Source organism: Eurytemora carolleeae, unplaced genomic scaffold (assembly GCF_000591075.1).
Source record: "Eurytemora carolleeae unplaced genomic scaffold, Eaff_2.0 scaffold65, whole genome shotgun sequence".
Taxonomy (NCBI): Eukaryota; Metazoa; Arthropoda; class Copepoda; order Calanoida; family Temoridae; genus Eurytemora; species Eurytemora carolleeae.
The window spans coordinates 493640-508875 of NW_019396032.1; the positions used below are offsets into that span (position 1 = coordinate 493640).

The 15236-nt window shown below is 30.4% G+C and overlaps 1 protein-coding gene across 1 annotated transcript; it reads right to left on the reverse strand.

Annotated features, from left to right (window-relative positions):
• Positions 1-1493: 1493 nt before the first annotated feature.
• LOC111697276 (uncharacterized) lies at positions 1494-9904 on the reverse strand. The gene is made up of 7 exons (XM_023467211.1): positions 9834-9904; positions 9727-9765; positions 9119-9241; positions 3706-3785; positions 2650-2723; positions 2523-2588; positions 1494-1573 (listed from the first exon to the last, which is right to left on the reverse strand). Exons 1-7 carry the CDS (start codon positions 9900-9902, stop codon positions 1494-1496), a joined length of 531 nt encoding a protein of 176 aa, XP_023322979.1. The 5' UTR covers positions 9903-9904.
• Positions 9905-15236: the final 5332 nt, after the last annotated feature.

A 15236-nucleotide genomic window follows, 5' to 3' on the forward strand; every position in this document is an offset into this window, starting at 1 on the left:
ACGACTTTACAACAGAGTAACTTATTGTTTAAGGTTGACAAAGTTATATTTTGAAAAAGACAATTTTAAAATAATTTTAAAACTAATTAAAGATATCTACAATAAACTAATAGATACTACAATTTAATTTATTTTTTGAAAAAATTTTTGATTCCATGATTCTAGGGTTGTTAATCGTTTTTTGTTTCCTTTTCAAAAACAATTGTTTCGTTTTTGGAAAACAAAATCGTTTTTAAAAACGACCCACTCGTTTTGAACTTTAAAAAAATTTATTGACAATTATGGTAACGATCGTTAACGAAGGGTTGTTGTTAACAATCGTTAACAAAGGGTTTTTGTTAACGATTGTTAACAAAGGGTTGCCATCCCTTCGTTAACGATCTTTAACGAAACAACACACTTTATAAAAATGGTCGTTTTTTGAAAAAAAATACATGCAACTTTATTGAATGTAGTTTAACAGTAGTGGGGGAGTTAAAACTTCTTGATATTTTCTTAAAAACTACTCAATGATAAGTACAGATTCCCTTCAGGTTGGTTTCCTCTCTTCGTTAACAATCGTCAATGAAGGGGTCGTTGTTAATGAAGGGTCATCGTTAACAATCAATAATGAAGGTTGTCGTTAACGAAGGGTTGTCATTAATAATCGTTAACAAAACGACAAATTTTATAAAAACGATCGTTTTGTAAAACAAGCGTTTTGAAAAATGATCGTTTTAAAAACGACCATTTTTAGAAAACAAACTTTTAAAAAAGTGATCGTTTTTCAAAAAATGAAAACGTTAACATCCCTTTCCATGACAAAAAGAATGAAATAATGTCTTTGCAAAGGCATCATATGATTGCAATGAATTTTTTAATAATAATCGGCTTTTTCTCAGCTCAGAAAAATAAGACTAATAACAATGAATAGCTAAATAGACTATTTAGTTTACCCTCAAATTACGGTGAATGGTCCCTTTAATGTTGGTGGCATATTACAGTGAGAGTAAAAATGCTGCTAAATCTAATTAAAGAGAAAATATATAAAATAAAGTTATTAGTAGTTACCAACTCAACTAAAAACTTAGATACAATATGCCTTAAGGACCAATCACAGATCAATACGACTCAAGGTTTTGTCAATAAGGATCAGTTTTCCAATGATTCAAACTTCTTGTGAACCCACTTCAGTATGACATGTTTCAAAAGTATTGGTCTGAGGCTGTTGAAATTTTCTGACTTTTCCAATAGGTCTAAAACCAGCTTTGGATAGAGATAAAACAATGAAAAAAAAATTAATTTCACAATATCTTCCAAATATAGAGCATCAAGTACTGGATAATATCTATAGTTCCTTGTAGCTGATAATCAATTCCTATTTATAGTAATATAGAGAAATTGTTTATCGCTCCCCACCTTTTGGAATCTGAAAGATTTTAGGCTCCATGAATTTTCCCATGAAATTAGAATAAGGTAAACTGAATCTCGATATTTTATAATTTCAAATGTTGTTATTTTATTCTGCCTGCAAAGATAGGTTTCATTTCTATTGATAAACATGTGGGAGATATCCAGACATTTCTGTTTTTACCTAAACAAAGTAACAGAAGATATCAATAAATAATTTTGTTCGTAATTTCGAGTACACCGAGAAAATGTTGAAAAAACTAACTTTTTGCTCGATATAACAAAAACAATGATCTATTCTCTATATGTATCAGCTTTTGCTTCCTGTATAAAAATAGGATGCTTCTCATAAAAAGGCCAAAATATCTAATAAATCGGCCCCTGTAAAATTTAGGTAATTATTGTAGATTAACATTTTTTTCTAGATATGTAAATCACGGGCAGCCGTCGTAAATTTGAATTTCCGAGCTAGGTCAACCTTTTCGGTCCCAGTTTGTACTGTATCGCCCAGCTATTGGGTAAATAAAGCAGACACTCAATAGGACTAGCTGGTGCTACAAGGTTGACGCAGTCCTATTGAATTTACATTTTCTAAAGGGTCAGCGGTGCGTGAAATATCTTCAAAATTCTTTTGGGTCTTTAATTATTTTTGGTTTTTGGCATACATCTGATCTCAAAACATTGTAAATAACCTTGTATTGTATAAAATAATTCTGATTTTAGAAATTGTAAACAGCCTTAAACTATTTAAAACAACTCTGCGTTGAAATATCGTCCCTAATATTTCAGAAGCTTCATATGTTTAAAATAACTCTGATTTTAATGAAATGTTGTCCCTCCAATTATAGAGTGGTATGTCCGATTCAGTAACTTAAAATTTTTGTATATGATCAAGCATGAATGAGATATATTGTTTTTAGCTTTGAAAATTATTTTTTTTTTCATTGTGGTTTCTATATAAAAGTAAATTGTGGAATTATGCTTCACAAACAATGAAGGAAAATGTGAAAATTGAACATATTTCGAGCTACGATATTTCCCACAGGATTGTTCATATAAAGGGTTAAAGGGTACCTTATTAATCGGAAGGTGACATAACAATGACAGTCCCTTTAAGATATTGTATAACTAACCTTCAATTGTTTTAACTAAATTTGAGTTTGCTTCAACCAGTAGTCCGGTCCAATTGCGTTCCATTTCTTTCATCAAAATAAAAAGGTAAAAAATATATTTAAAAAAAGTGTAATTTTGTTTATTTACCAAATAAGAGTGAATTACTAAGTTTCTCCCCATCAAAGGCCCCAGCTTCAATGAAGAATCCGTTGAACAAAGAACTTAAAGAAAATGGGTCAAACATAATTGTGGTAAAATGACATCCATATTGAAATAGTATTTTCAAAGATCTTTTAATTTTGACCCCCTGATTTCAATATAAACATTCTATCTTGTTAAATGAGTTTAGACATTGAGTCTTTGCCACAAACTCAAATTTTCTAATCCCCTAGGATTGTGAAGATAAGGGCCCTTATCTTCACAATCTGCTGGTTATATAAACCATTGATATTTTAAACTTAGATTAATTGAAATATCTAAGATTTACAACAATGGGTTTCAAAGATATATGGATTTAAAAATCAGAGTTTGTGGCAACGTCTCAAATCCTTTGATGAGATTTCAAAATCTATTATCGTTTTTTTGTACACACTTCTACACTTTTGTAGAATCTGACCAATATTAGAAAATATATTATTAAATATTATGCTTAACGGACTTTTACAATTTTAAAATCTTTTAACGTAGTTTGGTACCGGCTATATAAAGTATTGTCAATTGTTTTGGTTCGTTTAAAAAAAACTTTTAAAAAACTGTTTTCTATTTGAATTTGCCTCATTTTTGTTTTCTAATACGAACAAAAACGATTGTTTTAAAAGTTGTTTTTTTATAAAATTTTAAAAATTTTTATAAAATTTAGCATAATGCAAGAAAAGCAAAGGTTTAGAATAAATTTTACATTTACGTTTAATACCTGTATTTTGACCCTAAGCGAAAATGTACCAAAATGATTAACAACACTAGCCATTTACAATTAATGACATTTGTGTCAAAACGTTCCTCTTCTTATTTTTACTTTCTTGTACATTAATGAGATCCATAAAAAAATGTCAATAGCAGCTTAAGAATTATCTATTAATTGAATTACTCAAAATTGCAGTGTATCATGCTCATTTAACTATTTGAAATCAAACCTGGAGTCTAAAAGTCGTATTCCTTTTCCTAATTTCTCATTGTTAAGTATTTAAAGTTTTAAACAAAAACCTGTTATAAATTTTATCCACTTCCAAAGGTTGATTAAACTGGCCGGCCAGTTTGGGAGGATTGTTTGCAAGTCTCAAATTCTAAAAATTTCATAAAAAAATGTTTAAATTATAAAAAAACTAGCTTTGGAAATGGGAACTCAGCAGCCTCAAATTCTAAAAAATTAATTTCAAAACTTATAAATAAACCAGCCTATAGGAACCCAGCAGTTTCAAATTCAAAAAAATTAATTTCAAAATTTATAAATAAACCAGCCTATAGGAACCCAGCAGTCTCAAATTCAAAAAAATTAATTTCAAAACTTATAAATAAACCAGCCTATAGGAACCCAGCAGTCTCAAATTCAAAAAAATTAATTTCAAAATTTATAAATAAACCAGCCTATAGGAACCCAGCAGTTTCAAATTCTAAAAAATTAATTTCAAAACTTATAAATAAACCAGCCTATAGAAACCCAGCAGTCTCAAATTCAAAAAAATTAATTTCAAAATTTATAAATAAACCATCCTATAGGAACCCAGCAGTCTCAAATTCTAAAAAATTAATTTCAAAATTTATAAATAAATCAGCCTATAGGAACCCAGCAGTCTCAAATTCTAAAAAAATCATTAAAACTTATAAATGAACCAGCCTAAACGCTTAATTAAATCTCAAAATAGTGAAATTATGGACAAAAAGTCGCTTAATAAACGATTTTAGTTGCATTTGAAATGATTTTAAATCGTTATTTGTGAAGTAAAAAAAAATTGAGTTCTCATATAGTTCNATCAAAAGCATTGGGGCTGATATGTGATATTTTGTATGATTTCAGCAAAATTATTATTATTATTTTTTTATTATTTTAGGGTTCAGTTAGGTTAGGATTGATTAAATTTGATTTAGGTTAGGTTAAGACAATTTCTGGGCCGAGCACTGCGGCTAAAACAGGCTAGGACAGGCTAGTTTTAGGATAAAAATAAGCGAAAAAGATAAAACAAAAAATCTGACATTTTTTTTAAGTTCAGTTAATGACCTGGATCCGGATTTTTTTTCCTGTGCAGATCTAGGATCCAGATCAGCATCAAAATTAAATGGATCCTATAGCCCTGGCTATCATAGCATATTTGTTTTAGTAGGATTTGAGGCAGTGTTAAGGATCAATTAAATTTTCATGGCAATCCGGATCTGGATCCGAACAAGGAAAAAATTGTTCCGGATCCCAGTCACTTAATGATTTTTTACTAAAGCAGAATTTCTAAGTTTTTGTTTTATTTTTTTCGCTTATTTTCATGCTAAAACTTGATGACCCATTAAGAAATCAGGAAATTTTTATAATCTCTTTTTTCAATAGTTCAGATTTGGGTTTTAGGAGTAAACAAGTTTTTTTTACCCCTTAGATCCGGTCCTTGGATCCACATATTTTTGCGAATCCGGATCCAGATCCAGGAAGCCAAAATCTTGTGGATCCAACGGATCCTAAGCACTGATGATAACATTGGTAATAAAGCCCCAGGATTTATTTTTCCTTTTTATCCTGACAAGTTATAAGGACACTTAAAAATGGAACCGAGATTTTATCACAAACTCTGATTTTCTAAACCCTATATTTTTGCAATCCCATGTTGAAGACTTAAGATATTTCACACAATGAATTCTGTTAGATCAATAATTCTAAGCCTGAGATGTCAAAGGTTTCATCCTTAGCTTGCAAAGATATAGGATTTAGATAATTTAGAACATTTAAAGAGTTAAATATAAACAATTTTTTTTTGAAAAGAGTTAAATATGTTGTTTGCTTGAAGCTAAGATTAGATCAAGCCAAGCTGTTTCTATTTATAGACCAAGCGACACTATCCCTTATTTCAGGGTAGCATAGGGCCAGGGGTATTGACCCACCGAGTCAGGGTGCTAGGGATAGAACCCTGGCGGGGGAATGGCGGGTCTAACAAATGCTATCAGAGTCAGTTCGCTACGAACCATTTCGATGTGAGGTGGAAGACTAATCTGATCATTCTTCAACCAAATACTGCCTCTTATTTGCTTATCGATTGTATAGTATTTTTCTCTCATAAATGTTTGTATAAAGTAAAATAAATTGTAAACCGTCCCTCGGAATATTATTCAAATGAGTAGTTGCTTAGAAATTTTATCATATTTTAGACTATAACCCCCCTGGAAAGATAACGGAATCCCTCCAGTGGAATGTAAATCACTCTGCGTAAAGTTTTAAATTGTAAAAAAGCATTTTTTCAAACCCCTCCAGTGAAAATAAAATCCCTCCGGTGGTCTCCAGTAGAATCGAAATCTTCCTACGAACTTCTTTGAGTCGTTTTTACTTGTTAAAAATAAACAAGATTTTTTTAATATATGAGATCTTTGAATTAAAAAGATTTTTTATTTGAAAAAAAGCAATTTCGTTAAAATGAGCGTTTTTTGAGCTAAAAATAAGCGATTTTTTGTTGAAAATAAACGATTTTGTGTCGCTTATTTGGCAGTCACCAACTTCTTCTGCAATATAAGCGATTTTTTTGTTGAAACAAAACAATTTTTAAAAAAATAAGCGATTTAGGTTAAGCGATTTTTTGTCTCCTAATCGAGTGCCATCCAACTTTTTCACCCGATTTGGCGACTTTTTATCGCTATAGTAACGACTTTTTAATTTAGAGTGAATAGGAACCCACCAGTCTCAAGTTCTTAACATATTCATTAAAAAACTTGTGAATGAACCTAGGAACCCACCAGTCTCAAATTCTAAAAGAATCATCATAAAACAGAAAAAAAAACTTTGAAGTGAACTAGCTTGAAAATGAACCAAGTAGTTTAAAATTCTAAAAAAAAATAAAAATTGAAAAAATTTTTTTTGATGGGGCGGAAAAAAGAATTTACTTATGATAAAAAATAACTGATAGATGGAGACCTGTGAAATGAAAAGTATACACCCAAAGTCTGAAAAATGAGGGACCAAAATCAATGCACCATTAAAAGTTTAATAACTTTCAATTTCACAGGTCTGTACATATTAGTAATTTTATCTCCAGAAAGGTTTTTTCCCGCTATCATTATGAAAAAAAGTTTTGCACTTGCCAAAGAAGTTGGGACAATAGCGGCTTGGTTTGTTAATCATTTTTGAAAACGATTGTTTTTTGTTTTGTTTTTCAATCGTTTTCAGAAATGATTGTTTCATTTTCGGAAAAAAACAATTGATTTTAAAAACAACTCACTTGTTTTGAAATGAATAACGATCAGTTTTGAAAACAATCGTTTTTATACAAAACAATTTGCGACCGTTTTTTATACGATTGTTTTTTAAAAAACTATTGCTTTTGAAAAAACGATTGTTTTGAAAAAAAATATTGACAATTATATTAACGATCATTAATGAAGGGTTGTCATTAATGATCGCTAACAAAAGGTTGTCGTTAACAATCATTAACAAAAAGACGAACAACGTTATAAAATCAGACGTTTTTGGAAAAACAATCGCTTTTGAAAAAAATGACATGCAATTTTATTGAATTAAGTTGTCTGTCTGACATGAAGTTATACAGTTGTGGGTGAGTTAAAACTTCTTGATATTTTCTTTAAAAACTACTCAATGATATGTACAGATGCCCTTTATGTCGGGTTCCTCTCTTTCCTCTCGATATTTAACGAAGGTTTATTGTTAACAATCGTTAAGGAAACAAAGAAAAGGGTAGTATATGAAAACAGGATTTCACTACTTGGGGATGCCGACTAGAGAGGGAGTGGGGGGCGGGTTGACTCCGGGGAATCAGCTGATTTGGAGAGGGGGGGAGGATGACTCCGAGAATACACTACACGGAGGTAGTCAAACTTGGGAAAACAACTAATATGGACATGAAGATGATGATGGAAATGGGGGACCAGGAAATAGTACAGTGGTTGCAGAATAAAGGATTATTAAAACGAAATATACAGTGCATAGTTTGTGGAAGTTTCCTGACACAGCTATCAACGACAGAGACAATTGATGGGTTGGAGGTGTCTTAATTATGGTTGTGACAAGAGGAACCATAATGTTAGTGTGAGAATCCAGTCTTTTTTCTCTGGTTCTAAACTTACTTTGAAGCAACAAGTACTGCTGGTACTGTTTTGGAGTGAAACCATTAGCAACCAAAAGGCCTCCAGGCTCCTCAAAATAAACCAGAAAACTTCTTCCAAAAGTTTAGAAATCTGACCAGCCAGCATTTTCAAATGCATCCTATCCAACTTGGAGGTCCTGGTATCATAGTTCAGATAGATGAGTCTGTGTTTAGCACCAAGGCTAAATATCACAGAGAAGCAGCACTTCATCAGAAACCTTTGTGAGTGTTTGGAGCTGTGGATGAGGATGGGATGGGTTATATGGAAATAGTCGAGGATAGAACTAGAGTGACCCTGGAGGCTGTCATCCTCTATCGGATTAGAGCAGGATCAGTTATTCATAGTGATTGTTGGGCATCTTATAATCATATTTCCACGATTGCTAACAAAAAATTTACCCATGGAACTGTGAATCATAGCAACAAAGATTTCCCTTTTAAGGGCCCAATAACAGGGGTACATACAAAGCAGATGGAGGGCTACTGGTCAAAACACAAAAGACCTCTTAAGGCAATGTGTGGAGCTCCAAGAAATCTTCTACAATTCTACATTGATGAATTCATCTTCAAAGAAAGAATTCCATCTGGAGTTAACAAGTTCCAGGCAGTCTGTGATTTAATCAAAGATACACATGTAACATTAACATTTTTGATTTATATTTAAAGTATATAGAGAGAAGGAGAGAGAAACAGAAAAAAAGATAGACAGAGAGGTAGAGAGTTAACCAATTGTAAATATGTCAACGTTATAGATAGATTGAAAGATCGTGCATATGTGTATTCTGTAACCTCTATCAGCTGATCTCCCCCCACCCCCTCCTGTAGTCAGAAGCTCTAACCCTGCTGCAAATCCTGTATTCATATACTACCCTTTTACCAAAAATAATAGTATGCATGTGTTCAGTGTTTAATTTTTTTAACTTTAGGGGCAGAGAAGAAAAGATCAACAAATGCTTTTGCATAATATCCTGGAACTGAATTCACATGAAATTCAAAACATTTTTGTTCTTGTCGATATCTCTAAAAGATATTATTGAAAATGTGTAAGATTTCAATCTTACTTTCAATTTGTGTTAGTTTGCCATGATATATAGGAGAGTAGGAACATATTTGTAAAGGAAATCAGTTTTGCCTCAGACTCTAATTTTTCAATTTCTATATCTTTGCAGCCCGATGTCACAGACCTTCAATATTCTAAATTATGAATTCTGTTAGATAAAATAGTTGAAATATCAAAGGTTTGAAACATCAGATTGCAAAGTTAAAGGGATTCAAAAATCTGAGTTTATGGCAAAGACTTAGATGCTTTAAAAGTTTTTAAAAACGCTTACTTTTCCCCCTTTTGTTCCAGTTTTGAATAAAAAATGATGTTTGACATATTCGACCAGTCTCTGGTCATCCTGCTCCAGGCTAAACAGATCTAAATTCCCATCATAATTAACTGTGTCAGGAACCTAAAATAAACAGGTATTTACCTAGTCTAGATTATGTAACCCCCCCTGTAACACCCCCCCCCCCCCAGCCCCTGTAGAGTGTTATGGTAAAACCAGCTTAGGTACGAAATTGTGTCATTTAAAATGACTTTCACCAATATGCCATTTTTTGTCTTTTCCTGCCATTTTCAGCAACACTTTTGTAATTAAAAAAAATTTAATGTTATATGTTACATGTTAAGTTATAAGTTCTGTGCTATGTGTAGGGATGTTAACGTTTTCATTTTTTTGAAAAACGATAGTTTTTTTTTCGTTTTCCTATCGTTTTAAAAACAATCGTTTTTTAAAAAAGTTTTTAAAACGATTGTTTTCAAAATGATCGAAAAACGAAACAAAAAAACTGTAGGAAAACAAAAAAAAGGATTGTTTAACGATCGTTTCCAAAACGATTAACAACCCTAGCTATGTATTGGGTTGTAAATTCAATTTTTAAATCATAGTTTTACCTGAATAAATTTTAGATCCAAATCAGTATTGACCAACCACTGAAAATATTTTTTTTTCGAAATCATAAATACCAAAACAAAATTATTAAAACTAAAAAATGACTTACAAAAGACAAGCAAAATAAAATAATTAAAAACAATGCTGGCATTAAGAAGCGTCTTTGAAAAACAGCCATTATCATCTGAAATAAGGATATAAGTACAGTATTAGAAGAAAAAGAAGAAGAAGAAGAAGAAGAGGAAGAAGAAGAAGAAGAAGAAGAAGAAGAAGAAGAAGAAGAAAAAGAAGAAGAAGAAGAAGAAGAAGAAGAAGAAGAAGAAGAAGAAGAAAAAGAACAATAACAAGAACAAGAACAAGAACAAGAACAAGAACAACAAGAACAAGAAGGACAAGAATAACAAGAAGATGTAGGCCCAGACGAACTGAAATATAAACAGTTGTGCAGCTATTTATATAGTCCAGAACATCTGGCAACGTAATGTTGACTACTGCTCAGTTGCATTTACTCATTTTTCTTTAAAAAAATGTTAAAAAGAAAAAATCTTTAGCTTAAAATATAAAATTTTTGAAAAATGTTTAACAATTATGGGTATGGGATATCTATTTAAATTTATTGCAAAAATATCAGAATATTAAATGCCAAATGATCAAAAATCTTTAAATGATCCAAAAAATGTATGCTAAACAGTTAGGACAAATATTTTTTTCAATAATATCATATAATTTTATAATAAAGTTAATTTTAACGTTTAAGATATTCTTAAACATATTTTTATGAGAAAACGTCTGAAAAATGCAAGGTCTCTCTTTCACGCAATCTATTTTTTCTTCTTTCTCTTCTATTTTCTTCCTTTCTTCTCTTCTCTTTTCTTCGTTTTTTTCATCTATTTTTTCTCTCTTTTTTCTTATCTTTTCTTTTCTTCTTTTTTTCTTTTATTTTTCTTCTCTTTTTTCTTATCTTTTCTTTTCTTCTCTTCTTTACTCTTCTGTTCCCTCTTTTCTTCCCTTCCCTTATCTTTTATCGTCTCCTCTTTGTTTTCTCTATTTTGTTTTGAGATGAACAATTCAGTATGCCCCGTTGTTATGATTTTTCTCTGATTTGTTTTCATTTCTAGCTTTAGACCAGAGATAAGATAGTTACAGAGATCGATTAACACTTATAATGTGCGATATTTTCCACAGCATGTTCTATTGTGTACAAGTACTGTACACAACCTATCAGGAGACATCTGTATTCAGGAATATTTAAGGATCCTTTAAATTGGAAATGCAAAATCTTTAAAAATGGATGATATTCATCAACGTTATGTGTTTAAAATAGGAGTATTTCTGTAAAAGGTGTAAAACTTAACCCTTGAATGCAACGATTGGCCGTCAGATGTCAGCCAAAAAACCGTAGCATGGCGTGCCTGGGCACTATAGGCCTGCTCAGCCTATCCAGGCAGAGTGTATGAACAGTCTTTGTGTAGTCGGCGTTGTTGACCTAATTCAAACGTACTGCGTTTGTACTGCATAATTAGGCATTTGATCATTTGGCATTTGATGTTTAGATATTTTTGCATTTTATTGATTGCATTGTATTGACTTGGGACCACTGCAGAAAAACTAATTTCACTTTTTATTCACTTAAACTGTTAGGAATCTTGAGCATCTCCAATTGTAGTTGCCATTCTAGTGTTGTTAGTAGTAGTTATGGCTTCATCTGCTACAGGGCAAAAGTTGATGTAGGAAAAGTAAATGTTAGTAGATGATCAGTTGATCAGTTGTTGTTATGGGATAAATTGTTGTTATGAGACAAATTGTTGCTTTTGGACTTTTGGTTTTGTGGGATTAGTTGTTGTTGGATTTGTAGTCGTTGTTGGAAAATTTGTTGTTATACTTAAATTAAATCCTGTACAAATTATTAACTTATTGGAAGAATAATAAAAAATAATAATAAAAAAACTTATTAAAAATGTTACAAAAAGTTATCTAAACGTTTATAAGTATGCCAATTTTGCTAAGTGATCAAAACATCAAAATGTTGTTAACAAGTCATTTTAAATGAAATAACAAATTTTAAAATTTCTATTCTTCTTTGTTGTTGTTGTTGTTGTAGTAGCTTCAGTTGTTGCGGCAGTTACAGTTGAGCTTGATCTGATTTTTAATTGATTTGTTAAAAAAAGAAAAAAATGCTATAAAATTTATTTCTCGTTGTTTGTGTTAAAAAAATATTTAGGATTTGTCTTACTTTATTTGAAATTTTTTAACCGCAAACATGAACCCTGAAAAAATTTTCATTGTGGTTTGTAAACTGACGCTAATGATGCTTATTTACTTACATTGTAAGTAACATAACAAAACACAAATGAACTTAAAATTTGCCACAAATTATAATTACTTATTAATAAATTGTAATCTTTGTAATAGTGGTTTGCCTTGCCGAATTTTAATTCATTTTATGAAGTGTCTCAAAACATGTCTATTTTTTTAAGCTCGTCAAATTAGGGATGTTAATGTTTTCATTTTTTTGAAAAAAGATTGTTTCATTATGAAAAAGATGACAAAAAATCGAAACGAAACAATAATTTATAAAAACGATAGTTTTTTTTAAAAAGTTCGTTTTTTAAAAATAGTCGTTTTTAAAACGATCGTTTTTAAAAATTATCGTTGTTAAAAACGATCGTTTTTCAAAACGATCGTTTTTATAAAACTCGTCGTTTCGTTAAAAATCGTTAACGACGACCATTTTTAACGATCGTTAACGACGACCCTTCCTAAATGATTGTTAATGACGACCCTTTGTTAATGATCGTTAACGACGACCCTTAGTTAACGATTTTTAACAAAGAGAGAAAACCGACCTGAAAGGCATCTGTATTTATCATTGAGTAGTTTTTAAAAAAATATCAAGAAGTTTTAGCTCCCCCACAACTGTTTAACTTCATGTATAATGACATTCAATAAAGTTGCATGTAATTTTTTTTTTCAAAAAAGATCATTTTTCCAAAAACGACCGTTTTTATTAAATTTTGTCTTTTCGTTAATGATCGTTAACAACAACACATGTTAACGATCGTCGATATAATTGTCAATGTTTTTCAAAAACAATCATTTTCTCAAAAGCGATCGTTTTAAAAAAAACATTCATATTAAAAAACGGTCTCAAATCGTTTTTATAAAAACGATCGTTTTCAAAACCAATCGTTATTCGTTTGCTAAAAGTTCGAAATGAGTGGGTCGTTTTTAAAAATGATAGTTTTTTCCGAAAACGAAACTATCGTTTTGAAAACGAATGAAAAACGAAACAAAAAATGATTCACAACCCCATGTCAAAAACACGATGATAATTCATCCTCCATTTAAAGAAGGCCATGCTCAATTCCCAATGGTAACATGTATTCCTTTATCTGATTGATGATATAAAAATAGCAGCGTTTTCCTATCTTCTAAATGTATGCTGGACATGCCACTCCATAAATGAAAGGTGACTTGAAATTATGTCTCTAGTCCCTTTAAGACACACCCTTGAGACGATAGTAAAATGCTATAAACTTTCATTCACAAATTTTAAAACCGTTAAAAATAATAATATTACAACATCTTTATATTGCATATTCTTCTACACATTCTCTAATAGGTTAACAATGCAACAGCAACATGCAGGGTGAATAAAAAAGGGATTAACAACACCATTTTTTTTGCACGGTTCATGTTTTAGGATGAAATAAACTAAAGTAGGAATGTAATTATCACGTAAAAATCTTTTCATACTTACTTTTAGAATAAATATTAAATCTTTCTTAGAAATGAAAAGAATAAATAGTTTTGATTGCCAGTTGTAAAAAAAAGTGTAACAAAAAAAGTTTTCAAATAAACGTTTCGATGAATCGTAACGTAAGAAAAGGTGCATTTTTGTAAAATTTCTAAACATAATTAAAAGAGTTTATATTGGAAAAGTTAAGATAAAACGTAAAGTTAACAAAAAATATTCTTTGCACTGAAATGCATTGTTGATGAACACTTTATTAACGAAAGCTAAAATCTAGAAAAATAATCTCTAGTTTGTAGGATTTGAATCCTAGCATCAAAATGCAGATTTTTTTTTCAATAAACTAACAATAGACCTAAAACATAAACATAAAAACCAAATTTTCATTTGTTGAAGGGCAGTAAAGGACCTGTAATATTTTATAATCCCATAAATCTTGATCAAGTTGATGGCCCGTAAACTAGCGCACATTTTTTTATGGCTTTTAAGAGAAGTTTGCCATGATATTTTTTAAATAAAAACTGATTCAATATAGGGCAGCTATTATTAAAGAAAAATATTTGTTTATTGTCCAACTGTTTTACAAAATCCAAGGCTAGACGATCCTAGTCCTGGACTAATTATACTAATTATACTAATTTATACTAATATATACTAATTTTCAGTAAAACAAGTGACATTTTTAAACAGAAAATAAAAAGTATAATAAATAATGGATTATTTAAAAAAAAATTATTCTAAAAATTTCTGAGAGGTTTTTAAACAAAGAAATTAAAATGGCAAACAATTGTTCAGTTAAGTTCTTGCTTTCATTATTTGTGAGATTATGGTTCTTCAGCTATATTGTTTTTTAAGAAACAATTTAGGAGATCCTAACTCTATATATCTATTTATTATAATTTACTATTTTAAAATGCTATGCCTACTGTATAGCTAGTTATTTTTAACATTTTGTTTTTATACAAAATACTGCGTTAATGAGAACCAGATATTTTTAACATAAAACCTTTTGCTCTCTGAGTATTCTAACCATAGAGTAATAAAACAGAGACGTAAAGCTTACCAAAGATGTACACGACTGAACTCTCTATTAAATAATTAATAGAGTGGTCAGTTTTTAATGTATCTATAGTATTTCTCTGGGGTGGTAAAACGTAGATAATTGAAAATTAGTATTGATAATTAAATAATTAGCAAATTTAGATTGAACATTAGACACTTAATATGGATTGTAAACACAGGATTGTATACTGCAGTACATTCTAGTTCAGTTGTTGTTTGTTTATTTTAATAAAAGTATGACCAAATTTTGCATCGTGAAAGAGAGCACAAACAATTCTTCTTGTAAAAATGTGAGTTTTTTCAAAATACCAAATTTGTGCATGGCTAGACCTTTTAAGGTTGGGAGACTGAGACTCCACCATATATCTCTCAAGTTGTATTTGCTCGAACCATTTTAAAGAAGGAGATATTAGTCAGGGGATAGAACCAAGTTTAAAGAAAAATGCAACATCATTGCTCTCAACTTTAGATGAGTATAAAAATGTATTTAATTTATTGTTTAATTTAAAATATTTTAATATTTAACATAATTTAAAAAAGAAGTCATAATTAAAGATGAGTGCGCATCGTTTTTTTCAGTTCATTTGTTTATCATTTTTTAACTACCCATCCAGTTTGTGTTCTTTTCAGTACTTCAGAAACAGTTTGAATTTGTTTGTTTACAGAATAATAGGCGTGCACCAGAAGAGTTGATGA